This window comes from Mercurialis annua, linkage group LG5 (assembly GCF_937616625.2).
Source record: "Mercurialis annua linkage group LG5, ddMerAnnu1.2, whole genome shotgun sequence".
NCBI classification, from domain to species: domain Eukaryota; kingdom Viridiplantae; phylum Streptophyta; class Magnoliopsida; order Malpighiales; family Euphorbiaceae; genus Mercurialis; species Mercurialis annua.
Genome location: NC_065574.1, coordinates 55,257,442 through 55,284,187, shown reverse-complemented (window position 1 = coordinate 55,284,187; position 26,746 = coordinate 55,257,442). Strand labels below are relative to the sequence as shown.

Genomic DNA, 26,746 nt, shown 5'->3' with positions numbered 1-26,746 from the left:
TCTGAAACGCATGATTTTATTTCAATAATGTGTAAATATATAATTTTGCTTATGTGGCGCCTACGTGACGCTGATGTGGCAGTATCACACATCACCGCCATATATTTGATAACTGTAGAAAAATTTAGTACCAAATTATAGATGTTGACGAGGTAAAGTCTAGATAGCAAGCCACTAATCATTTTGTAGAAAAATTATAGTTCGGTAATCTTTTTGCAACTCCTTATAATTCTGTAACTGTTTTGTAAAAAACTTTATTTGGTAACTGTTTTATAACTATTTTTAATTTGGCAGTTTTATAAAAAACTATAGTCCGGTAACCGTTTTATAATTTTTTATAATTCAACTCCATATAACAAATGAATAATCTTTTAGAGATTATTTTGTTAATTGAGTATTTATTAAAAATGAAAATATTAAAATAATGAATCCCACAAATATATTCTAATAACAATTCGATTTTCAAATTATAGTGATAAAAAGGAATATAAGAATAATTGCAAGTGATGAATTAAAACAAGACTGGTGATAAATACAACACTTAACACTAATAATAAGTACAGAAGATCATTGCTGCTTATTAAACACCTGCAATAAGAAAGAAACAACAATACAAGGCTTGCTTATTTAGATTAAATATTTTTTCGGTTACTGAACTATATAGACTTTTTACACAACGGTTATCAATGGTGCATCTATTATAATTTGGCAACTGAATATAACCGCCAAATATTTAACCTCTTATTCATTATTTATTAGACTTCTAACGACAGGTTGGTCGAAGTAGAAGCTGAAGTAGTTGACACCCTTATACACACCATCTTCATTACGACTAGAACGAAAAGTACCGTTAGTAGACATCTGATCTCGCTGGGTGTACGAGAACGGAATGTCGCACTTTGCTTCTGTTGCCACATAATTAACTATTATTGTGCTGAACGGCGGCACAGGTGCTGTATATGAAGCCTCTGAGGTCACGGATGTCGACACTTCTTCACCCACCTCCACCGCGACAGTTTGCTCCGACGATATTTCGACACCTACCTCGAGCGACACTATTCTTCCAAAACCTGCAGTGATGGAGGTAGAGACACCAGTCGATAGCGAGTTGCTGTTTGTAAAAGAGTAAGACCTAGTTTCAGTATACGAAACAGAAATGGTTTGAATAGCTTCTTCCGGTGTGTTGTTAGTGGAACGGCCACTGCCTGCTATGACAGCTCTGCGACCGTATATCCGAGCATTATCCATGTAATATACAACGTCGAAGATCCGTCTCCCGAGTACAAGTTCTTTCACTACCATTCTAGATTGTTGAACAATTCCGAAAGCATCAGCAGTCAGGCAACCATTCATTAACGAGGTGGGCTGTTCCAGAGGTCGAATAAATCTGTTGTTGTTTGCGCTACGAAGAGCAATTACATTACCTGCAAGTCTGACCGGCCAAAACAAAGTGTTGGGGGTATCTTGTGAGGATATCCTTATAAAATCATCAAACTGTGTCCAATTCCGACCGGAAACATCTAATGTCCTTATGCGGACATGTCCATCTCCATTCTCAACCACCTCAAAAGCCGTTCCCGGTGCATTGCTTTCGTCGGCTGAGAATGAAAGGAACCAGAATCTTTGATGATGCCATTCTCTGAGGAACTTGTCATTATGTCCTTGGAATACTACATACTTGGGAAGTTTTATCAATGAATCCCACTCGATCAAACTGAAACGATAAAAAGAATTTACGGTACCTCCTGTATCTGCGTCGTCTATTTGGAGTCGGCTGTTCGTTGTAGTTGCTCGTACACGCTTTCCGCTGTGAACGAAAATTAGTGTATAGGATCCTGTCTGTGCATCATAAACAGGCTCAAACAGTGTACATGTTGGCCGGGATGTATCTTCATCTCTTTCGTCGGAGCCAGCCAAAATCCACCCTGAAACCGGACCGCGTGCCCAGTATCTGTTGCTAAACACAAGTCGGAGGTGGAAAAACCTTCGGTCGACTGTCGATCTCTCGAATTCAACCTTGACAGTCGGATCAAAAACATCCGTCGCCAAGATGCTTACAAGACCTCGATCTCGCTCCGGTTTTGTGACGTAATGTGCAAAGCGTCCTTTGAAGCTGCTATCAAATGATGTGATCACAGCAGATTGAGGAACGAAAGTTGCCATTAAGGTCTTAAATTTGCTTCTTCAGAAGCTGTTGAGGTGGTTTACTGGCATGAACAGCTCTTATTTATTTCATGAACCAACTCAACCCAAAATTACCCAACCCAAAACTGCCCAAAAATATTGTGACCCAAAATTACCCAACCCAAAAATGCCCAAACCCAAAGAAACCCACCCAAACCCGCCCAAGAACACCCATCTGCCACCTCTACGGCTCTATGTTGCTATCAGTATTAATGGAAGAAAATTGACATGTAAGAACAGGCAATTGAATGTTAAGAAAAGTGGTACCATGGTAGAGAAAATGTTGTCGGGCGAGAGAGAAAGGAGCGGAAAATATTTAAAATATGTGTATTATGGGTGTACAAATGGATGAACCAATAGAAGTCACGTGTCACTATTTTCTGTTTGTTTTAGAACTATAAATTTTATTAAAAAAAAAAATCAACGCTCCCCCGAACTTACTAATTTTCACCTTTTTTAACCACTAATATTAAAATTCTTTAATATTAGGTCAAATTATCCCATGATTATATTTTAATAATACGTGAAATACAAATCAGAGATGAGGGATGCAAAAACAAATTAGAAAGTTCCTTAATTGTTGCAATAAAATTATTATAAACCTATTTTTCTATTATTAGGATGAAAATTAAGTGTTGAATATGTGACAAGATACTTCTAATTTAATTTGAAATTTGATCTTTGATGTTTTCAATCTTTTAAAAGTAAAAAAATCCACCTTTTATGTTGTAAACAAAGTTCAAGTCGAATTAGGAATGACCCCCGGTGAATTTAACGCGTTCCGGGTGAATTTTTTTGCCGCCTGCCTTCGTTACTGCCACTGCCGCCCTTAAACGGTGAGTGTTTTTTTCTTCTAAATTTAGTTAGGTTAATTGCAAGTAAGTTGAATTAAGTCAATTATCAATTTATTTCTATTAGTTTAATTGTTAATTTAATAACAAAGTTTTTTAGGTTAATTATTAGGTTAGAATTACGCTGGGTTAATTATTTTAGGCTAGATTATTAAAATTAGATTATAATTAGTTTAGGTTATTTAAAATTAGTTTATTATAACTTAATGCTAGGTTATTTTAGGTTAATGAATGTTTAAATTAGTTAATTTTGTTTTATTTGATTTAATTTTAGTAAAATTAATTAATTTTTGTAATTTGATAATTGGTATGAAACCGGTGTTTGGTAGTTGGAATTATTTTGTCACTGAATCAGTGAACCGGGAACTGGTGACTTTGCAGGTTCAGCCACTGATTCGATTTTTAAAACAATGCATTTTGTTCCATAAAATATTGTTGTAGTAATTGGCATAAAACGATGACTTTTTTTATAATTCTGTCTAAAAAAAACTACATATACAAATTTAAAAGTACAAAAAAAAACTCTTTTAAATCAAATTCTTTGATAATATCAAATAAAATGAAAACTAATGAATGAATTTTTGGGAGGAATTAAACCCACGACCTAAGCAGTTTATTGTCCAACGCTTATACTATTTGAGTTATCGCATGTCGGTAATAGATTTATATAGTCACAGTTTTTTAACTAACTACATACACATGGGCACTCTCTTATAGTTGCTTAATTAACTAAAACACAATCCACATGATCCATCAATTGTACCAGTCCAAGAGTGACATGTCAATGTTATATGCCAGCACGAATACTTATGCCGATAGCCCCCTCAAGCTGCAAGTCTTGTAAGTTCACTTGGAGATTAAGGTTCTGAAAAGAGTTGGAGCCTAGTTGATTGCTGGAACTAACTGGAACAAGATGGACTATTCTCTCTTGATACTTCTGATGTACCAAAATAATAATCAATTTCCATATGTTTATTACGTTCATAAAATACTGGATTCTTGGTAATATGATAGTAATCAATTTCTTGTAAACTAACAGTTATATCGATATCGTTCACTTGCGGTTTGAGCATCAATATGTCTCAATTAAACATTGACCGGACGACGTCCAAGTTTATGTAATGTCAAAGATAAGTCTGTAAAATAACACCTTTTTAATTACTAAAATAATTGAGCATTACCGTTCAAGACATGCAAACTAACAATATCCAGAATATAAACTTCCTAGAGGTTTTTCTATGGCCATAACCTCCTTAGCTCGCATGTCCTGTGAAATACAAGTAGCAGGTGTGAAAACACATTTTCTAAGGAGTCTGCCATCAACAAACCCAAGTTTAAACTTAACTCCAAGAACAATCTTCATAGATCCGCTCCTAGTACGGAAATTGTTTCCGGTTAAGGGTGTTATTACAAGCATCATTTTAGGGTGATCCGAGCCCTGAAGATGATAATTAACGATCTCCATCAAGGTTATAATCTTATATGGTTGTTTCAGCCATTTAAATTAAATATTGGATCATATTTTGTTGCGAGACCATGGACAAAGTAAGCAGACTAAAAACTCTAGTTTTTGTATAATAATGTATATCTAAAAGGTTACAAATCAAGAGATATATACACAAAAAGTATATACATCTAAATACTTTTTTTATATCTAAAAGGTTACGGTTCATAGAATCGAACTTCTTTTATACTATAGTATTCCGAAAAGTATAATATTCGAATACTTATGCGCTTAAAAATTCTTAAATCACTTGAAATAAAAAGTCAATTACAATCCATATGAGATCAAAGCAACATTTTTATCGGAAGTTTGCGAATTTTAGAAACCACATTCAAATTCTAATCGTAAAAAATGATATTTTGATCATTAATTGTTATTCATTCTTAGCCGTTTTCAGGTGTAAATAAACGAAATTTATCCACTCACGGTAGAGAACACAAAGTCAACATCAACTTGCACTTTCACAAATTGGATTTACTCAAAATGACAAATAATGATTGTCATTTTTTCAGTATTTTCCAACAGTAAAAGGTAGCTGCTGCAAGCAGCAGTGAGAAATGGAGGGAAGAAAAAGTAGAGGAAAGAGCTGTATGATTAAATAAATGCGGTTTTTTTTTATAAATTAAATGCGGTTTTATTTGAGTTTCAAACGACGTAATTTTGGTGTGTAAATTAGCGTATTTTAACATGGAAATGTACATGGCATTTTCGGTGTCCGGTTTAAAGCTATCTCGAAAATTTTGTCGGTGATCTTTTTTAACAAAGATTAATTCATTAAAAAAACAAGATTTAAGTACAAACATATAAGCCATGTAACATCAAGTAAATATATAATTTTCCAAATACTCTAATCTAACAATAAAATTAAAAATACAAGCCAAATATAACAATTGAAAAAGAAAAATTAAGCCAAAATCCCGCTAACAAGCCATCTTACCGCACAATAAAGGACGAAGTCCGTTGGTACGACTATGCCGATAAACCGCTTGAAATTTACAGCTTATATCCGATATTATAAAAATTTAAAATTTATATTATAATTACAAATTATGTTTAAAAAAATTAACTAATGTTTCAATTAAAAAATTGATTGGACAACATAAGTTGAACACTTGTTGAGAAGACAAAAAAATAGGAGCACAAAGTGGTTTATTTCACATGGGAAAGTGGAAAATAAACATGCCTAGCTCAAAATAATGATTAATAAATTGGACGAGCAAAACGTGCTTGCTATTTTATTTGTTTTATTGCAACCAATATAAATTATTTTTCTCGCAATATGTAATGGGGCCATATTTCTAATCATACAATGCTGACAAATAGGGACGACCCAATCAAGGGCCACGATTAATATTTTTTCGTGACGCGAAACCTTATTATATGCTTTGGCCGATTATATCGTCAGGCGATTTTTGGCGACGGCTGCCGATTATTTTTCGATTAAGGCATTCCAAAGAATTACTCCTGACGATTTTTGGCTTTGTAAAAAAGAATAATCTCCTTGTTTTTGTAATTCCTTTAATTTCATTTGATCAATGATAATAATGTTATCTTTCAAAATAAATTATCACTATAAGTTAATATTATCTACTAAAAAAAATTAAACATCAAACTGAACATGAGTAAAAAAATATGTATATAGAATATTAAAATTTATAATTTAGATTCATAATTTACAAACTCTTTAATACTTTTAACAAATAATCATTAAAAATTAAATATGTTTTTCTAAAAATAATTTATTTTTAATTATTCTTAGATAATTAGACCTCCAATTTCGTGTCTCGAAATCAAATTTGATATAAAATATATAAGCATGCATCATGCACATCATCCATTAAAATACTAATTCTTTGTGTAAATACAATCACTAGGTGAGTCAAAATTGTCTATTGAAAAGATTTTAGAGATGCACGAAATAATAATAATTTTGATCTAGTTTTCAGAGAGAAAAATAACTATCTCTATACTTAATTTAAAATATTAAAATTATTTCTATAAGTTAATATAATCAACTAAAATAAACAAAAATTCTAAATGAAGTTGAGTAAATTTTTTATATGAAATACTAAGATCTATATTTATAATTTTTAATTTATAAACTCGTGAATACTTTTAATATATTATATATTTTTCAAGAAAAATTAAAAGACTCATTTTAATTATTGGTAGATCTTTCACAAATATAAGTCTAAAAGTAAATTATTGTCTATTATTGCGATTGGACAAATTACAGTATTACTAGAACAATAGTTATAATTTACCTTAGATAAAAAAAAAAAAGGAAAAACAGTAGTTAAAGATGAATCTTGAAAAAAAAAATACATAAAAGAGAATGCCGCCGTAAGGAGATTATCTCGTGATGCAGTGAATGAATTACAGAGAAGTGAATAAAGACTATCTACGTTAACATCATTTAATTGTTTATTATTGAGCTTGATTAACGTGAACTGAGTATGAACTAGTTGAATGATTATTAATTACAAAATTTGTATTTTGCTCTTTAATTTTATATTGCCCCTGATAATGACATAAAACTCAGGTAGCATGTGAAACTTGAGTAATGATTGTATAATCCAATTCTTTTAATCCTTTTCTTTTAATGTCTAACGTGTTAATTAAAGAATGAATTGATTTACTCCTTTTCGATTAATCTTTTACTTGTTTTTTTTATAGCTCCATATGTATTTTGTTGGTAGATTAGAGTGTTGAAAGTTTATATTGTTGGTTGTGTATAACTTTCATTTTGTACTTTAATCTCATCTATTAATCTATCTTGGAAAAAAAAAATTAAAGAATGAATTGATTAAATTTTGTTTTTTTGAAATATATATCTTTTGGTGGGAATTGGACACGTGAAATCTTAGCACGTAAAATGGGTTAAAAAGGTTGGATATATAAAACAATAGATTATAAAGCATTTTCGGTGAAACTTAAGTCTCCGCCTTTTCTCTCATAGAGGTTTCATAGTGTGATATAATTGAGCACATATTTCTTTAGCCAACGAAAATTAATATAATGAAGGCTGTTTTTTGGAATCAACATAAAAAATTATATTCGCTCAAAACTATAAACAGGTTACAATATTGTTAGCAAACATAAACAACAAACATAAAAAAAACTCTCTCAAATACAAAATTTGAAATGCTTAAAGTATGTTTATATTTGTTTGGACTACCGTCAAAAATGAAGTTTTACCATTAATGATAACTATTTTAATATATTATTTTATAAAATAAAATTAAAAATTTAATTTTTTTATTTTTTTATTCTAATTGGTTATGGTTCATCGACGAAGCACGTATCAACTTCAATTTATATGTGAATTAAAAATTAAACATAGATCAAAATCTTTTAAAATTAAATGTAAAATCGCTTAAAAATTATATTAATTTTATTTTTTAAGATATTTTGTTATGTTGGTTATCTTTCTCTATAAAATATTTATTTATCATTTCTTTATAAGAGATTTATTGTTGTTTTTTTGTTAATTCTAGAAAAAATCACGACTTTGACAGTTAATTTCACTTTAAACACGACTTTTAAAAGTATTATATAAAATCATGATCTTTTATTTATTTTCAAATCTATCACCAAAATAAATTTTGGTATATTTTTTTGGATTAAAAATAAAAATCAGAAATTGAGTTAAGCGTATACCCATAGCAATCGGTCTTTCTTTAAGGTCCTATATGAAGAGTTCCGAGAAATGAAGGGACAACGAGGGTTGAACTACCTATAACGGACCAGTTGGACACTTAAAAGTTCTCTGTGGACCAAGAGGAGCCATATTATTCAAGGAGTGATAGATATTAGCTAGCATGAATTCACTCAGGTTACAATGTCTGTCCTCGACCAATATAGAAACTAGTAGAAAGCAATCTTGCGTGACTCAAAAGAAGCTATGCACAAGACGTACTTGGCTATAAAAAAAGGCGAGGAATCTTACATGCTTACGATAATCAGGATATTGTCCTCTTTGCCCATAAATAACTTTATAAATGGTCCGTAATTCATGCGTTGAGATTTCTTTACGATAAAGTTAGGGATGGCTGAATCTATATTCGGCGTTAATCTTTTTCCATTGATCGGAATGTTCAGCATAAGGGCAAGAGCAATGTGATAGTCATTAGCCCGAATTCGAAGCTGAAACAATTGATGGCGCCTGACCAAAATAAAGATTAGCACATGATGTAATGATTGGCAGTAGGTCTGCTCGACTAACACAGGGCGATTAGTGCATAAATCCTAATAAATTTCCATGCCGCCGAAGTAAGGCTAAACTCTTACTACCCGTTCTTGAAACCCTGAGTGCGATATCGCCCAAATTTTAAAGGTTGCATCTATCTAAATGGATGAATGGTGAGGCTGAGTGAATCATTGTGGAGTTTGGTTGTGGAATGGAGATGTTGTCTCGCATAATTTGTTGGGCGAGGTCAAATTAGGACTAACATAGAACTGATCTTCCCCTATATAGTAATTACCTTAAGTTCTCTCAAGGGCATAGAGGAGCGGCATTCTTGAAAATTAGAATCAACTTTAGCGGCGAGATCTGTGTTTATGGAAGCCATTGAATTTGTAGCAAAGGAACGAAATCGCCTGTTAGGAAAGGTATGACAAAAAAAGGTGAGTAAGAAGGATATGTGCATATTTTTTATTGTTGTTGAGGGAAATTGAAGAATGCAGACAGAGGATTGAGGATTACAGAAATTTGAGAAATAATAAGATAATGAGATAAAGAAAGAATTTTTTTTCCTAATAAACTAAAAAAGAGGCAGTTCAAGGAGTAATAACAACATGGAAAGTGAGCTTGAAAAATAAGGAGCAGTCCAAATAGTAAAGACCGAAAGGAATAAGCCCAAAACTTTCATATCTGACTTGTTGGAGGTATTGTTTAGATCAGCCTAAAACTGATAAAAACAGATCGTCCAATTCAGAAGATATTAGGTAAGTTTATCAGGGTACCAAGTAGAAGCCATTGTAGTAATTAGATTATTTTTATCTTTAGTAATTTTCTTTAATAAGAGGTTTATCCTCATCAGAAGTGTTGTCCCTGTTAAGAATAGAACTTTAAGTCCAATTGGGACGTTAATAAGTGAAAGACCCTATGGGGTATTGCAAACCGTGGTTTTTGAATGTGAATCGAAAGATTAAACTCTTTGAATGCGGAACATAGACATTAAAAAGAGTTTAAGGGATAGAGAATTGACACAAGAGAGAGTGGTTCAGATCACAAAACGATCCTACTCCACTACTCAATTAAAGATTGCGATTTAGAATCCACTAAAAGGAATTCACAAAGAGTTTTCTAAGCTAACTCCAAACTTAGTGATTTTTAACTAAACACCAACTATGAGATTTTCCAAAGCTAATCTCTAACTTATAAGGGTTGAGTTTTCTTAAATCTAAACTCTAACTCACAACTTGATTTTCTAAGGCTAATCAAAACCCACAATGATTTAGAAGTTTACAAGCTTACTCCAAAACTATAACAAAACAAATGTAATTTAAAGTTGTGTGTTTGTTGTTTTAAGGTTTGGAAATCATTAATCTTGAAAAATTGCAAATGAGTTTATATTATATCCCCAAACAAAACACTAACACAGAAAACAAATTTTGCTCTCAGCAAAAATATCTCCCCCGAGATGGAAATATCACGGGCGATATATTTGAATAGGCCAAAATCCTTCAACGGCTAGTGCCACGTGTCATCACTTCATTGGGTCTTCAGAAATATATCCGTTGGATCTTTAACGGTCTTATTTATCACGCCCGAGATGTATTCGCCGCGCCCGTGATTCGTTCCAACAGGCGACTAGGATTTTGTCAGCTCGAATATCTCCCCGTGATAATTCTGTCTCCCCCTATGATATATATCTCCCCCGAGATGATCTTTTCATCACGAGCGAGATATGTTACTGGACAGCTTACAACTAAAAAACTCGATTTTTGCTAGAAAGCTCTGAATTGATTTCTGATTGTTTTTATGAGTTCCTATATACTCATAAACAAAATTAGATTACTCATAATTAATTGTCAAAGTAAAAAAAAAGTTTGAAAATGACAAGTTTCCAACAGTAAGGATTTTCTTACAAATAGTTCAACACATTTATAAAAAAAATAAATCTCGTGCTTTTTATCCCGTAATTTCTGAATTGTTTCAGAATTTAGGAGTAGTTCGATATTAATCTTATTCGAATTTCTTAATATCAAAATCAAACCTCGTAGTTATTAGTTTAATTTTATTGTTTTTGAAAGCCCTGTGTTTTTTTTTTTGAATCAGACTGGTTACGGCATCTAATCTAAACAATATCCAACTACAAATTTAAAAGTTTGAATTTGGAAATAATTTCGTGTGAACAATAACTTTTCTAAAGTTATTTCATTTTATCCATTTTATAAATATATTAACATCATTGATGCATGCTTATTATTATTATTTATATTTATTCTCCATTAAAAGTAAATTATAGTATGACATATTAATTATAAGAAAACTTTCTTTTTTCCTATTATTTATATGTTTGTTTTATCTTATCAAATTTTAAATATATATATATATATATATATATATATATATATATATATATATATATATATATATATATATATATATATATATATATATATATATATATATATATATATATATATATATATATATATATATATATATATATATATATATATATATATATATATATATATATATATATATATATATATATATATATATATATATATATATATATATATATATATATATATATATATATATATACGCGTTGTCAGTGACGGATACAGAATTTTTTTTCAGGGGGGTCCAAATTAACAAAATGATTTTTTTAAAAAGAAAAGCGATATAAATGTAATAATCTTTTATTTTCTAAAATTGCCGCATAACAACTTTATACATCTTTTATTATGTAAGCAACCAAACAATCATTTAATAGTTCTTGTAATATTTTTAATTTAATCATTTTAATGGTTTTATATTTTTTATTTAAATATGATAGACTGTACTCTAATTATCTAAAAAAATTAAACGAAAATTATCTTAATTTGTTGAACCAGTTAAATTGGTAAATCTTACTTGATTCTTATAAATAGTTGTTTAATACAGTATATCTAGTATTATCTCAAATTGGACCGGTCAATTTGATTCATAAAATACTGTCAGAAATAATGTTTGAAAAGTTGGACTAAAGTAACAGTTCAATCAAAATAAACTTTAAAGTTAATAAAATTTTATATTAAAACTAGTAAAAATTAAAAAAAAAATTATTAAAATTACTTATATTTATTTATTTAGTATATTATTGTTCTTAATAATATTTTAACACAGTATGGAAATATATAATTTAATATATGAAAATAGCATATGAATATGTAAAACATTGGTTTCTTATTTTGAATTGTGGCTTTAATATATTTGGCATATAGTAAATTTTAATGGTATAATGGGTTTCATAGTTTGTGAAATGATCTATGTAAAGTATTACTAATATGTAGTAGTAAAGAAAAACTCAAATTCCAGGGGGGTTCAATGTCCCCCTTGGTTCAAGGGTGTGTCCGTCACTGCGTGTTGTGTGTGTGTATAGCGGTAAAGTGTGTAACATTGCAAAATAAAAGGGTCTATTAGTCTAACATATCAAACTTCAAGGAGCACACATTATATTAATTTTTTTACTAAAGATTGACTAATGAAACAGGATAACATTTTAGTATAATATTATAAAATTCTAAAATGTCTTAGTATACTTTTTAAAATGTTAGAATTTAACTAGCATACTATATCATATACCTGAAAAGGGTGAAAGTAATTATCACTATTATATTTTATTTTTATCAAAAACGTCTAGATCGGAAGAAACAAATTACTTTTTTCATCCCGTTTAAAAAAAAACATACCACATATTTAAATATCCTATATAAAAAAATGCATATCTTCTTTTCCACGCTGATTTTCATTGAATTTTTATTTATTTTATTTTTATTTTTAAAATTAATACTACTAAGTTACTAACTATCATTCTAAACACAATATAAAATAGCATCATTAATATAGATAAAATACAAAAAACATAAAACTAAGTATAATATTTTTCTAATCCATGTGAAACAATATAACATGAGAGTTATTGGATAATTCCATTAAATACACAATCATTTTTGTGGTCACGTGTAATGAGCGCACGTGTCACCATTTACAGTCCCAGACAGTTAAAACCCTAAACCACTAGCTTCTCCTCAGATACGCCGCCTTTTTCAATCTTAGCCGCTCCCGATTAAATCGGCGACCTTTTCCTAGAAACTCCGTATTTTCTTTTTCCTTTTTCTTTTTCTTTTCTCAGCTTAACACAAATTCACCTCAAATTCACTCCAAATACAAATACAAATTCACCCCAAATTCTCTCACTACCCAATCATCTCCATACACTTCTCTTATCTCCTCCCTCTCCACTCTCTCTCTAGATTTCATTTCACTTTCTCTCTCTAAAATTAATTCCTTTTATGGAATGACAGATTACAGAGTCTCGTCGACGATGAATCTCTGGACCGACGACAACGCCTCCGTCATGGAAGCGTTCATGAACTCCGATCTCTCCTCCTTCTGGCAGCCCCAGCAGTCTTCCACCGCTTCCACCTCAGCTCCGGCCACTGCCGCTCCTCCTCCTTCCACCCCTTTGACGCCTCATTTCAACCAAGAAACGCTCCAGCAGCGGCTCCAGGCCTTAATTGAAGGCGCCCGAGAGAGCTGGACTTACGCTATCTTCTGGCAGTCGAGTTATGACTATTCGGGTGCTTCGGTTTTGGGTTGGGGCGATGGGTATTATAAAGGGGAAGAAGATAAAACTAAAGCTAAATCGAAAAACTCCGGTTCGATTTCCGAGCAGCAGCACCGGAAAAAAGTTTTACGGGAGCTTAACTCGTTGATTTCCGGGTCCACTACGATCACCGACGAGCAAGTTGACGAGGAGGTTACCGATACTGAGTGGTTTTTTCTTGTTTCGATGACTCAGTCTTTTGTCAACGGCGGTGGGTTACCGGGTCAAGCTTTTTTCAACGGGAGTCCTGTTTGGGTTGCTGGGTCGGACCGGTTGGCTGGTTCGCCTTGTGAACGGGCTAGACAAGGTCAGGTTTTTGGGCTGCAGACTTTGGTTTGTATTCCGTCTGCTAATGGTGTTGTCGAGCTTGGTTCGACGGAGATGATTTTTCAGAGTTTGGATCTGATGAATAAGGTTAGATATTTGTTTAATTTTAACAGTCTTGAAGTGGGTTCGGGTTCGGGTCCGATGGGTATGAATCCGGATCAAGGGGAGAACGATCCGTCTTCGCTTTGGATCAGTGATCCGTTGCAAAGCGGAATTGAAGTTAAGGACGGTAATAGTGTAGTTCCGTCGTCGGTTAACGGTAACGATAATAATAATCAGCAGAGCTTGAAAACGGGTCAGTCTTTGAACCCGAATTCGAGCAGTGTGAATAATAATCCTACTGCGATTAATTTGCAGAATCAACAGCAGCAGAGTTTGTTTACTCGGGAGTTGAATTTCGGGGATTATAATGGATTTGATGCTGTAACTAACGGTAAAAATGCGAATAATTCGAGCATTTTGAAACCGGAATCCGGGGAGATTCTGAATTTTGGGGATAGTAAGAGGAGTTCTTGTAGTGCAAATGGAAATTTACTTTCGAATCATTCGCAATATGCATCGGAAGACAAGAATACGAAGAAGAGATCGCCTACGTCGAGGGGTAGCAACAATGAAGAAGGGATGCTTTCGTTTACGTCCGGTGTCATCTTACCGGCTTCTGGTGCGGTGAGATCAAGTGGCGGTACAGCGGATTCAGACCACTCTGATCTCGAAGCCTCGGTTGTTAGAGAAACAGAGAGCAGTAGGGTTGTTGAGCCTGAAAAGAAGCCGAGGAAACGCGGGAGAAAACCGGCTAATGGAAGAGAAGAGCCGTTGAATCATGTCGAAGCAGAGAGGCAGAGAAGGGAGAAACTGAACCAGCGATTCTACGCTTTACGAGCGGTGGTTCCTAATGTGTCGAAGATGGATAAAGCTTCACTTCTCGGTGATGCCATATCGTATATCAAAGAGCTTAAATCAAAGCTGCAAACTACGGAATCCGATAAGGAGGATCTTGAGAAGGAAATGGAAGCGTTGAAAAAAGAGTTTTCAAGTAAAGATTCACGGCCTGGGCCGCCTTCACCGGATCAAGAACTCACCATATCGAATAATCTCGGAAGCAAACTGGTAGATTTGGATATTGATGTGAAGATAATCGGATGGGATGCAATGATACGAATTCAATGTAGCAAAAAGAATCACCCAGCAGCTAGACTAATGGCAGCTCTCAAAGACTTGGACCTTGATGTCCACCACGCTAGCGTGTCGGTGGTAAATGATCTGATGATACAGCAAGCTACCGTTAAAATGGGTAGTCGATTTTACACGCAGGACCAGCTCCGCGTCGCTTTATCAACCAAAATTGCCGAGGCCTAATACAACCCTATGTTAAATATGGTGTTTCTGGTTCTGGGACATTTTAAGGCTCCCCAGCGGCTGCGTAAGCTCTGTAATATATTGTTTGTAGTGTAATTGGAGTCGAGATGAAATTAGGGGAGGAGCTGAACTAATGTGCTAAACAGATCCGCGTAGCTCCGGTCAGATCGAAGTGAAGATAGCTATTTTTGTGTTAATTTTTATGTTTAGCTTTTGTTGTATATAGTTCAAATGCATTTGTGCATTGTATGCAATATGTTTTATCAGTAATGTAGAGCAGAGGCCATAGTCTTTAAATCTCCAGTATGATATTTTTGATAATTTTCAGATTAGGAGAATAATTGGATATGTATGTGGAAGCTGGAACATCCAATTCTATCAATGTTAGATAATAATTTTAATTTTTCGGATTTTTGTTTTGATGAAGCGAGTAATAATCAGTCTTGAATAAATATGGAAAATTCAATTTTGTTACAGCTATCTTCTCTCTCTTCTCCAATCCCAAACCCTAGTCCCTAGTGAAGAAAGAACCGCCCCGATGGCGAAAATCACCTCCTCTTTCTTAAATTTTTTCGTCTCAAGTTCTAATCTTAATATTTATCGTTCTAATCGTCTCAATTGTTGTTTTGGAAAATATAGAATATTTTGCGTATAGTTTAGAAGATTAGTTTACGGGATTTTCTAGCTGTATGTTTTAAAAATGGCCAAATGTTGTAAAAAGGCCAACCTTTCACAAAAGTTTCACAAAAGTCCTGACCTTTCAATTTTGTCGATTTTAGCCAAAAACTGATTATTTGGTTTCACAAAAGTCCTGATCTTTCAATTTTGTCGATTTTGGCCAAAAATGAATTATTTGGTTTCACAAAAGTCACGACCTTTCAATATTTGACATGCCACATAAGCGCCACATACGCGTCACATAGGCAAATTGAAATCAAATTGCAAGTTGGCCACAATTGAAACCAAATAATTTGTTTTTGGCCAAAATCGACAAAATTGAAAGGTCAGGACTTTTGTGAAACTTTTATGAAAGGTTTGGCCTTTTTATGACATTTGGCCTTTAAAAATTTATAAAATATTTTACCCATTTGTCGAAATCTATGTATAGATTTAGTTTTTTTTTTCCGATATAGTATATCGCTTTAAGTGGCACCATAAATAGTCGAAATGCGCTACTTCATTGTATTTATCTAGTACGATAAGTCATTGCTGGCTTTAAGATTTTTTTTAGGCAATTTGAAACTCTTATTTGATTTTTCATCAATGACTATTTTATCTTTGGCAAAACAAATTGCGAAATAGTAATATGAAAATGTATTTTTTTAGCGACAGCTTTAAGATTGTGCTGAAGTGGAATCTACTACATTTGACTTGTACAAATATAAGCTTGTTCTCTAACTGTCTTCTAAAAAACTCTTGATTTCATACTAATTTTGACAGATCTATTTTGGATTTTTTAAAATATTATTGCTGAAAATGCACTAACATGGCTGCCAACTGATTTGAACAAACATGTAAGTTGTAGTATATATGTTAGATTTCAAGCTTAGAAAGTGCAGCAATACACAAGAAACAACCACATCGATTTCTCCATTTTGGGATTAACCCATCAAACATGAAACAACCACATCGATGGTTGATACACATGCTATCACTTAAATGTGGTATAAAATTTAGGATTAATATATTTTAAGGTCCCTGAACTTATCGTTCTTAGTTTATCTGGTCCCTAAATTTTTATTTAATCTTATTTAGTCTCTAATTTTTACATTTTTAATTTATCTGGTCCCTAATAACTTTTATTTGGTTTTATCTGATTCTTGAATTTTGATTTCTTTTGTTCCTCAAGTCCTCAAACAGATGGAAGTTTAGACCAGATAAACTAAAAAATATAAAGTTCAGGGACCAAATAAAATAAAACAAAAGTTTAAGGACTAAATAAATCAAAACATAAAATTGAGGGACCAAATATGACCAAATTAAAGTTTAAGAATCAAATAAATTAAAATTGCAAAACTAAAAGATCTTAATATATGTTAATCCTAAATTTAAACTCACAAGCTTACTGGTGAAGTCGTGCACTCCTTCTAGTCGAAATTAGTTGAATATACAAATATATTGTTTTTAATTCAATTATAAATTTTGTCTTTGTTGGTATGAAAAGATTGTTGATAATTTTTTTTGGTCAAATGTTGTAAAAAGGCCAAACTTTCGTCCAGTCATTAACAATTTGATTATTTTTAGATAATAGTAGATTTACATTTCTCAAAAGTTTTATAAAAGTCCTGACCTTTTAATTTTGTCGATTTTGGCCAAAAACTGATTATTTGTCTTCACAAAAGTCCTGACCTTTTAATTTTGTCGATTTTGGCCAAAAATGGATGATTTGGTTTCACAAAAGTTCTAACCTTTCAATATTTGGCAGATAGGCGCCACATAAACAAATTGAAATCAAATTGAGAGTTTGCCACAATTGAAACCAAATAATTTATTTTTAGCCAAAATCGATAAAATTGAAAGGTCAGAACTTTTATGAAACTTTTATGAAAGGTTTGGTCTTTTTACCACATTTGGCCATTCTTTTTTCTTTACAGTTTTTTTTCCGATTAAATTTTCTAACTATCCCACTAAACATACATGTATTTATTTTACTTATTAGTGCTATTTTTTTTTAATTCTATAATTGATAATATTGAAAAAGATGGTTGTACAACACTTTAACTATATTAAATTACAAAGAAAATAAATTTTAAAATATTTGATATTGTGTTGTAGTACGAGAATGATAAATATTCTCAAAAAATTTATTTTTTAAAATAGTTACTAGATATTTTAAATAAAATATTTAAAAAAGTTTTTAGTAGAAAAATAATAATAAAAAATTGGTTTAATATAGTAGTTGAAGTCACGTGTAACTTGTTTTGTTGGGGCGAAACTTGGTTAAAAATGTGGAAATGATGGGAAATAAAAATAAATAATTATTGTGGTGGTAAAGCAAAGGTGAATAATCATTTTTATGTCTTTTTCAGTGTTCAATGCCATAATTGGTTTTCTTCATTAAAGTTGGTGAAATTGGCCCCTCCTTAACAGGTGAATGAAGTTGCATCTTCTTGTTTCTTTCCCCAGCTGTTGACACAGAATACTACTCCCCCTAAATTTTTTTTTAAAAAATTGTCATTTAATTAAAAGCATACATGTATTTTTTAAGAGAAAAAAGTCATTTATACCCAAAATTTTTCTATATAATCAAATGAACTCCTAACGTCCGAAAAAGTTTAAATATGCTCCTAGTATCTTAAAAAATGAACAACCATACCTCGATTTTAACTCATAAATGAGACGTTGATAGGAGTAGAAATACTCCTATATTCTGTGTGTTTTATATGTCATATATTGTGCATTTGACGTTGGTTTTGAACTTCTTTGTACTCATTTTTGTGTTTGAGTATTTCAGGCATAATGTGGGAGTTCTTCATGATAATCAAGCCATTTGGATCATAATTGAAGTTTAGAGGAAAGTTGTGCGAAGATCCGATGAAAATAGGCGCCGACAGCACAAGTTTCTACTTGTGAAATTGATCCCTGTTAATTGATTGAAGATTTTGGAATACTTAGAGACTTCAATTGACTTTGTATTCTTCATAAGAAATAAAGTAGACATCCTAAACTTTTCATAGAATCAAAAATCGACTCATTCCGAAGTTTCTACATCGAGTTATGACATTTTGAAGTTGATGGTGTGCAGCAGAAGCAGTGTATGCGGGCGCATAAACCTTGTATGCGGGCGCATACTATGCGGGCGCACGAGACGGCAAAAATTCACGAAAATTCGACAAAAATACCCCGACATGTCACCGATCTCCACCAAATTCAAGGACGCTTCTGGGTTTTCATTAAAACTCGACCTAAAGTCAGTAGCTGAGGCGGAAAACATATAAATAGCACTTTTTACATCATAATTAGGGTTGGCTTATCATTGTATTAGACCTAAACATTAGATTAGCTTATTTTGAGTTTCATTCATCGTTTTCTTGTTGAATTTTCTGGATTATTCTTCATTATTATTGTGGAATCTATTGCGACTAAGGTACGGTTATTTTAGAGAGATATATATCATTGTTATCTTTTCCATTATGAATTCTATTGATTTTATTGTTGAATTATCTTCGATAATGAGTAGTTAGACCTTTAATTGAGGATTATTAACTGAATTATGCTTATTTAATTGAATTGGGTTTATGGATTATTGTTCAAATTGCATGTTAATTGTGTTCTTAATGCTTAGTTTAATCTGATCAACTAGACTATTGTCTTGTATTTTAGTTTTGACTCGAGAGAGCTAAATTGAGATAGACTATAACAATTAACAACGTAGGAATTAATTACGCGAGAGTGAATTGATGATTACGTGTTCTTAGGGTTTGCTTAATAAACGACATTTGATTAATTAATTAGGTTGATTATAACACGAGAGTGAGTGATTTGCCTATTAGTTGTTGTGTGTGCGTTTTTGCCTGTAGCGACTTGAGAGAGCGATATAGGTGGTTTAGAATAGCCTGAACTGCAGTTAAAACAACTAAATCCATAACCAATTTATTGAATAACATAAGTATAGGTAATAATCCCTGATTTCCTTCTCATATAGTTTCTTCTTAGTTTAATTTCAGCTTATTAAATTCAAGTTTTAGTCTATTTTAGTTATTATTATTGTTTTTAGTTTATTTAGTCTATTTAGTTTAATTACATCATTCAAATTATCTTGCTAACTATCCACATCGAGTCTCCTAATTGGTTGTCTTTAGTAGCTTTCTTTGTGGGTACGATATCCGGACTTTACAGTCTATATTACGAGTTGACACTGTACGCTTGCAGTATTTTGCCAACAGACGTTGGAGGTATCGTTGTCAAAATCGAAAGGCCTGATTGTTCGATTTTTAAGACGTTAGAGGCATATTTGAACATTTTTGGACGTTTAATGTTTACTTAATCCTCGAGTCAAAATTTAGGGGCATAAATAAATCTTTTCACTTTTTTTAATTATTTGTTTCTTTAGTTGTCCATTTAGCCATAATTATATATTTTAAAAATAGACTTTTTTAAATTATAGAAATAAATACTAGTAATATAATTCTACTAGTTAATAAATAATTTATAAATTATATCATAAAATCATTTTTAAAAAGATATAAATTTGAAAGATAATAATTAAAATCATCTTGAAATTCTAAATGGACAAATAGTTATAGACAAATTTATTTGACTAAATAGACAATTAAAAAAACGAAGAAAGTAATTATTTGACTTAATGGTTGTGTCTTCATTCGAACAACAAATTAATTAAATATTTGATATTAAAAATTTAATAATAATAAATAATTTATAAATTATATCATAAAATTATTTTTAAAAAGATATAAATTTGAAAGATAATAATTAAAATCATCTTGAAATTCTAAATGGACAAATAGTTATAGACAAATTTATTTGACTAAATAGAGAATTAAAAAAACGAAGAAAGTAATTATTTGACTTAATGGTTGTGTCTTCATTCGAACAACAAATTAATTAAATATTTGATATTAAAAATTTAATAATAATTTAATAATATTACCAGAAAAGAAAATCGTTTTATGTTGGTAAAAAAAGTAATACTTTTACTCTTATAACAGAACTGTACCAAACGCACGTAAAATTGATACGTCTATTAATTATTTTAATATTGTAAGTGAGGACTAGCTTAAATAGCTAAGACTCTACGGTGCATTTCTGAGATTTTGACTTCAAATCTCAGTAGGATCAATATTTTAAAACCGATTTAAAAAATAATGGTTTAATTAATTACTAAGGACATCTCTAACAATCATCATCAGATTTATATTTCATGATGATTATTCTCCAACAAAAGTCATCAAAATCAATCTGATGTTTTCATCTCTTTTTCACACCCTTTCTCGTCAAATTAGATGATCTTTTTTAGTCATCAAATTATTATTCACAATGTTTTATTATTTGGTTAATTTATAATTTAATACTTATACTTTATTTTTTATATTAATTAAAGACTTAAGTTTAAATAAATACATACAATATTATAATATTATACTATAATACGACACATAAATATTTAATCATGTATTTTTATAAAAATATTAATATTCATATAAAAAATAATAAATAATAAATAATAAATTTTACAAGACGATAATCTAAAAACGAAGCATACTACTATGACTATTGTTCTTGAAATTGTTACAGATTATGATTTGTGGATATGACATGGCTATTTTCTTATGTCGGGATCCAATAATTATTAATGTATTGGAGCCATCATATTTGATTTTTAATCTTGCTTAAGGTAAAGCTCATCTGACTTATGTCATTCAAGAAGAAAAATATAATATGTATTACTATTTAGCAGATGGCATATATTCAAAATGCTCCACTATTGTTCAAATAGTCCATGAGATCTTAATGCACCAATTCAAAATATAACAGAACCAGTACAAGATGAATTGGTTGAAAGAGCAATTGCTCATATTCAATTTCAACAAATTCTAAAGCGACATAAACAAATCAAGGATAAAAAGTGCTCATATTAAACTTCATAATGCATCAATAGAGCATTTGTTTGTGCAACATTGTAGTTATGATGATTGAATTATGTATTCGGTAGTTTTACCTTTTTTTTTTAATTTGAATAAATTAATATAATATTTATTTTTGATAATTTTAATATAAATAAAAATTTAAATAATATAGGTTTTTATAATAAAAAAATTTAATAATATTTTATTTTTAATATATAATAAGTATTATATATATTAATTGGATGAATATGTCACAAAAATAAATTTGTGAATATACTTTTTTGGTGTTGGGTGATGGCTATTTTTGGAGTGAATTTGATAGTTTTCATCAAATTAATTTGATGATCTAATTTTTGATGTTTGTTATTGGAGATAGCTTAATAACATAATTAGATTATATCTCTACCAAAATATTGTGAATATTTCATTGACTTGTTTTACAAGTATTCGTATAAGATTCAAAATAAAATTCAGCTCACTTTGAATTTTTAATATATTTCTAATTTAAACTAAATTCCCACTTAACTCTAAATTTACGTAAATCTTATTTTTATTTTAAAAAGAGTTAATTATATAGTATAAGATCAAGACTTTTGTAATAAATTTTAAAAATAACATGACTTTTAAAACGTGTCAATCAAAACACCATCTTTTATTTCTTTTAAATTTTATCATGAGCACCTTTTTCGGTGAAATTTTACTAATTTGGAAATTCCATAGGTTTACTATATGTCATGTCACATCAGCAAAAATACCACTGATGATTTGCTAATATTATTTTTAAAAAAAAATAAAAAATAGTATCTGTAATAAACACATTTAAAAATCATATTATTTTTAAAATTTAATGCAAATATTATAATTTTATATATAATTAACCTTCTTAAAAATATTCTAGTGTAAGAGCATTTTGATTTTGCTAGTACAGCGGTTGCGTGGAATAATCAATTCTTAAATTATTTTGACAAGGACAAAAACGTTTAAAGCATGGTTAAATGTATTTATAAGCATATTTACACATGACAAAATAGGAAGCAATAAGCGAATGTGATAAAATGATGACGCAAATAGAAAATGTTTATAAACGCAAGTGGAAGATTGAAGAAATTAGATTACATTCAATGGTCCGTATCATTTCCTTTTCTTTAATGCAACATCTTATCCTTAAAGTTGAAAACATGAGGAAAGAAACACTCTAAGAAATCTTGATTAATTTACAAGGACATATAATTAGATCTTAATGGTGATCTTCGAGATCCCCAATTTAATTAATACTCTCCGCATCCAATTTATAATTTTTCCATATATTAAAAAGGTTTAAATGCACTATTTACGTATTTTGTATATTTAATATAAATTTTTAATTTGATAAAAAAGTACACGAACTTTTCAATTTTTGCAATTAGTACCAAGTTTGCGTCTTTTTTAAGAAAATTGTGTTATTTTACATCTAAAATGACCGTTTTTTTTTTCAAAATGGTGCCGTTTTCATCCGAAACGGTGTCTGTGTCTTAATTGCAAATAAGACTTTCTAAATAGACGGAGAGAGTATTAGTGTTATTTTTTAACTATGGCTAATCCTCCGAAAACTCCCCACCTTTTAACCCCAATTCATTTACAATCTGAAGTTGCAAAATCAACAATTTTACTCAAATTATGATTTTTCGGTGTCAATTGCACTATCAAGTATTAAAATCCACACATTTTACTTTCAATTACACTCTCAAACATCGAATTGACTTTTTTTTTTCAAAATTTCACATTTTAACAAATATTCAAATTAATTTTTCATGTCATAATTAAAACAAAAAATCATCTTTCTAAAATTTCTAAAATTAATATTATAAAAGTCACCTCCTCCTTCTTCAACCTTACCGACTTTATTCCATAAAATTAATTTTAAATCAATTATTAAATTTTTATATCGTTTTTAATTTAAATTTGTTTGAAAAAAATTATATTGTCCCTTTGATTTTAAACTAAACCACATCTTACCGCCTTTACTCCATAAAATTAATTTTAAATTTATTTAATTAAATTTATGCCATTTTTAATTTAAATTTTTTGAAAAAAATTATATATCCCTCCGGTTTCGAACCGAACCCGATCTGGTTCGTCTTCTATGAGAGGAAGACGACCCCATAAAAGACGGCCAACTCGTTTTCCTCCTTAGAAAGACGAGCTCGTCGTCTTCCTTCCAAGAAAGACGATGATATCAGAACTGGTCGGTTGTCGTCTTCCTCTCATGAAAAACGAAGAGGCCGGCTTTCATGGAAAAAGATGACCTGCTTGGAGGACTAACGGAGGTAAATCAGCGGTGGTTTAAAATACACAGTTGGAGGATTTTTTTATTTACCAAAGTCTGAAACCAAAACTTTTTGGATCTTTACCCTCATTTTTTGCCACTAGACCAAAACATCATTGGTCGCATATCCGCTTCAATTCTTTCAATCTTTTATCAAGTTATTATAGAAAATTTATTAGACCTCAAGAAAGAAAAGAACAAAAAGAAATGACTCATTATACTTGCTTCTTAAAAGATCTGTCAAAGTAAATTTCAATTTGGCTAAACACATCAAAGTTGCAAACCGTTTTTTAAACATATTTTTACATATTATTTACAAAATATCTTATAAATAGTAAAATTTTATTTGAGAGTTGTGTATACTTGAAACCAAAGGCCGATCTAGGGACCAATGGGAGTTGGTACAAGTGGTAAGCGGCTTGGTATCGCTTAAGTAAGGTCTCGGGTTCGAGTACTTGTGAATGCAGAAAATTTCCATTGGAAGACTCACCCACCATGCCAGGTGCGCGACACGGGTCGGATCCGGATTAGTCAGGGCGAAGCCTTGGAAACCGGATGGGCTTACCAAAAAAAAAAAAGGTCGATCTAGGGGGTGAGGATGGGAAACATGTCCCCCTCCGTCAAGAAAATATCTATAAGGGGATGGTCTAGTCATAGAGTCCCTCTCATAATCATAAAACTATATAAGGAAGGAGAAGACGATGAGTCTATGTTTTTTCTATAAAAATTGTATTTCAGTCTTTTATTAATTACTAGTTTCGCATTACGTGCTATGCACGTGGCTCGTAACGTAACTCATCAATGAATATATTAGTAAATTTATTTTAATTATATCAATTTTTTTATAATTAATATTAAATTAGTTAAGAATTTTTATAAAAGTAAATATAATATATCGGTTGTTAAATTTTTTTTCATACTGAATTTATTCTTCTTTTGGTTCTATAATAATAAAATAATTAACTTAATTTTATTAGTAATATCTTTAAAAATAATAAGATAGAAATTTAAATAATATTATATTGACCAAATATAGTATTTTAATTTTGTAGTTCAATCAAACTAAAAAATAGGTATTCCTATTAATTTGGAGACAATTTAGTTACTTTTTTAGCTACCTATCCTAATTAGGACTTTAATTACAATAGTGATTAATTAAATAACTAATTAATTAATGACTATAAAACCTTTATTTAGTAGTAAACTGAAAAGGATTATTCCGTAAATTTGCCTGTCCCCCCCCCATCCGTGCTTTTATATATAGTATAGATAAAAAAAAACATACTTAAAGTTCTTTGGTTAACGTGACATATTTCTGCTAATGTGCCTTTGGTTAACCGAGGAATTCTTTTTTCGAATCAATCTTTTTGTTCTCTTTGTGACGGTGAGGAATCAGCTATCCACATTGTCCTTCACTGTAAATTTGCATGGAGCTTTTGGACTCAAATTCTAGCTAAATGCAATGTTAGTTACGTGGTTCCTTTTTCGCTTCATAACTTCTATTTGCATTGGGTTTCTTTAGCTTCAGGCAGACATGTCACGTTATTTGGAAGCTTATTTGGTAATTTGGAGTTTGATATTTATGGAAAGCTCGAAATAATCGGGTCTTCAAGGATGAATCAGCTAACATTCATAATTTGGTCTTTTTAAATATTTGTAAGTCAGTAGAATTTACAGGGCTAGAAATCATAGTTTCCCCTATACGGGCAACGATGTTTTTCGCTCTATTGATTTTTTTTGTGATTATGCTTAGCTGGTTTTTGTCAGTCTTTTGCCGCCCACGACTTTATGGGTGAGCTAATTTACTTACCATTTATTCAAAAAAACTTTTTTTTTTATAATTGGACAGTGGAAGTGTTTTTGTGTGAGTGTTTTTGGGAGGATTTGCACGACCTAACATTGCTGCCCCGCGCTTATATCATTTAAGCTATTGCTCCTTTAATTAAGTTTAAAACTATTAAACTCTTAATGTATGAAAAATTAAATCATATAAACGTTTTTTCTTATGGAGTTCACAAATATTATTAATTTATGCTAGTTATGTATTTTTATAAGACTTAATTACTTAAAAATCACCCACCTTGATTTTTTTTTCGTTTATACCCTGACCTAGGAAAAAATTCATTTATACCCTGACGTATGTGTTTATGTTTCACCTCTACCCCGAAACACTAAATTAACCTCTTTTTATTTAAAAAAAAGTTTAAAATAGTCCTTTATTTAGAGAAAATTTCATTTCTAATTAAACTCTAATTAGCTTAGGTTAAAAATGAAGAATTATTTTAAACTTTTTCTTGATGAAAAGAGGTTAATTTAGTGCCTCGGGGTAGAGGTGAAACATAAATACATACGTCAGGGTATAAATGAATTTTTTTCCTAGTTCAGGGTATAAACGAAAAAAAAGTTCAAGGTGAGTGGTTTTTAAGTAATTAAGCCTTTTTATAACATAGAAATTAATTATAAAAGCACATATGTAAATAGAAAAAGTTTGATAGAACTTACAATATCGTAATTTAAAGAGGGTGAGTGATTTCATTATTTATTAATGGGAAGTTTAGGTATTTACTCCAAAAATGAAAATATTTGCACATTTTACCTCAACACAGAAAAGTTGCAGAAAATACCTCACGTTTTTTTTTCAGATTTATGTTTTTACTCTGGGTTTAAAAATATTTATGATTTTACTCCGTTATCATCTGGTTATCATAAATCCTTCTGTAATTATATTTTTGCGCACGTTATCATCCAATTATCATGATATTATCATATTTCATTATCATCTAGTTATCTTACTGCAGCGTTAT

At 30.7% G+C, this 26,746-nt stretch overlaps 2 protein-coding genes across 2 annotated transcripts; one reads left to right on the top strand and one right to left on the bottom strand.

Annotated features, from left to right (window-relative positions):
* Positions 1 to 741: 741 nt before the first annotated feature.
* Positions 742 to 2,163, bottom strand: LOC126682085 (uncharacterized). The gene has a single exon (XM_050377635.1). The coding sequence runs from the start codon at positions 2,161 to 2,163 to the stop codon at positions 742 to 744; it is 1,422 nt and encodes a 473-aa protein (XP_050233592.1).
* A 10,784-nt stretch (positions 2,164 to 12,947) lies between these two features.
* On the top strand, positions 12,948 to 15,456 carry LOC126681072 (transcription factor MYC2). The gene has a single exon (XM_050376449.2). It carries the CDS (start codon positions 13,059 to 13,061, stop codon positions 15,048 to 15,050), a length of 1,992 nt encoding a protein of 663 aa, XP_050232406.1. The 5' UTR covers positions 12,948 to 13,058; the 3' UTR covers positions 15,051 to 15,456.
* Positions 15,457 to 26,746: the final 11,290 nt, after the last annotated feature.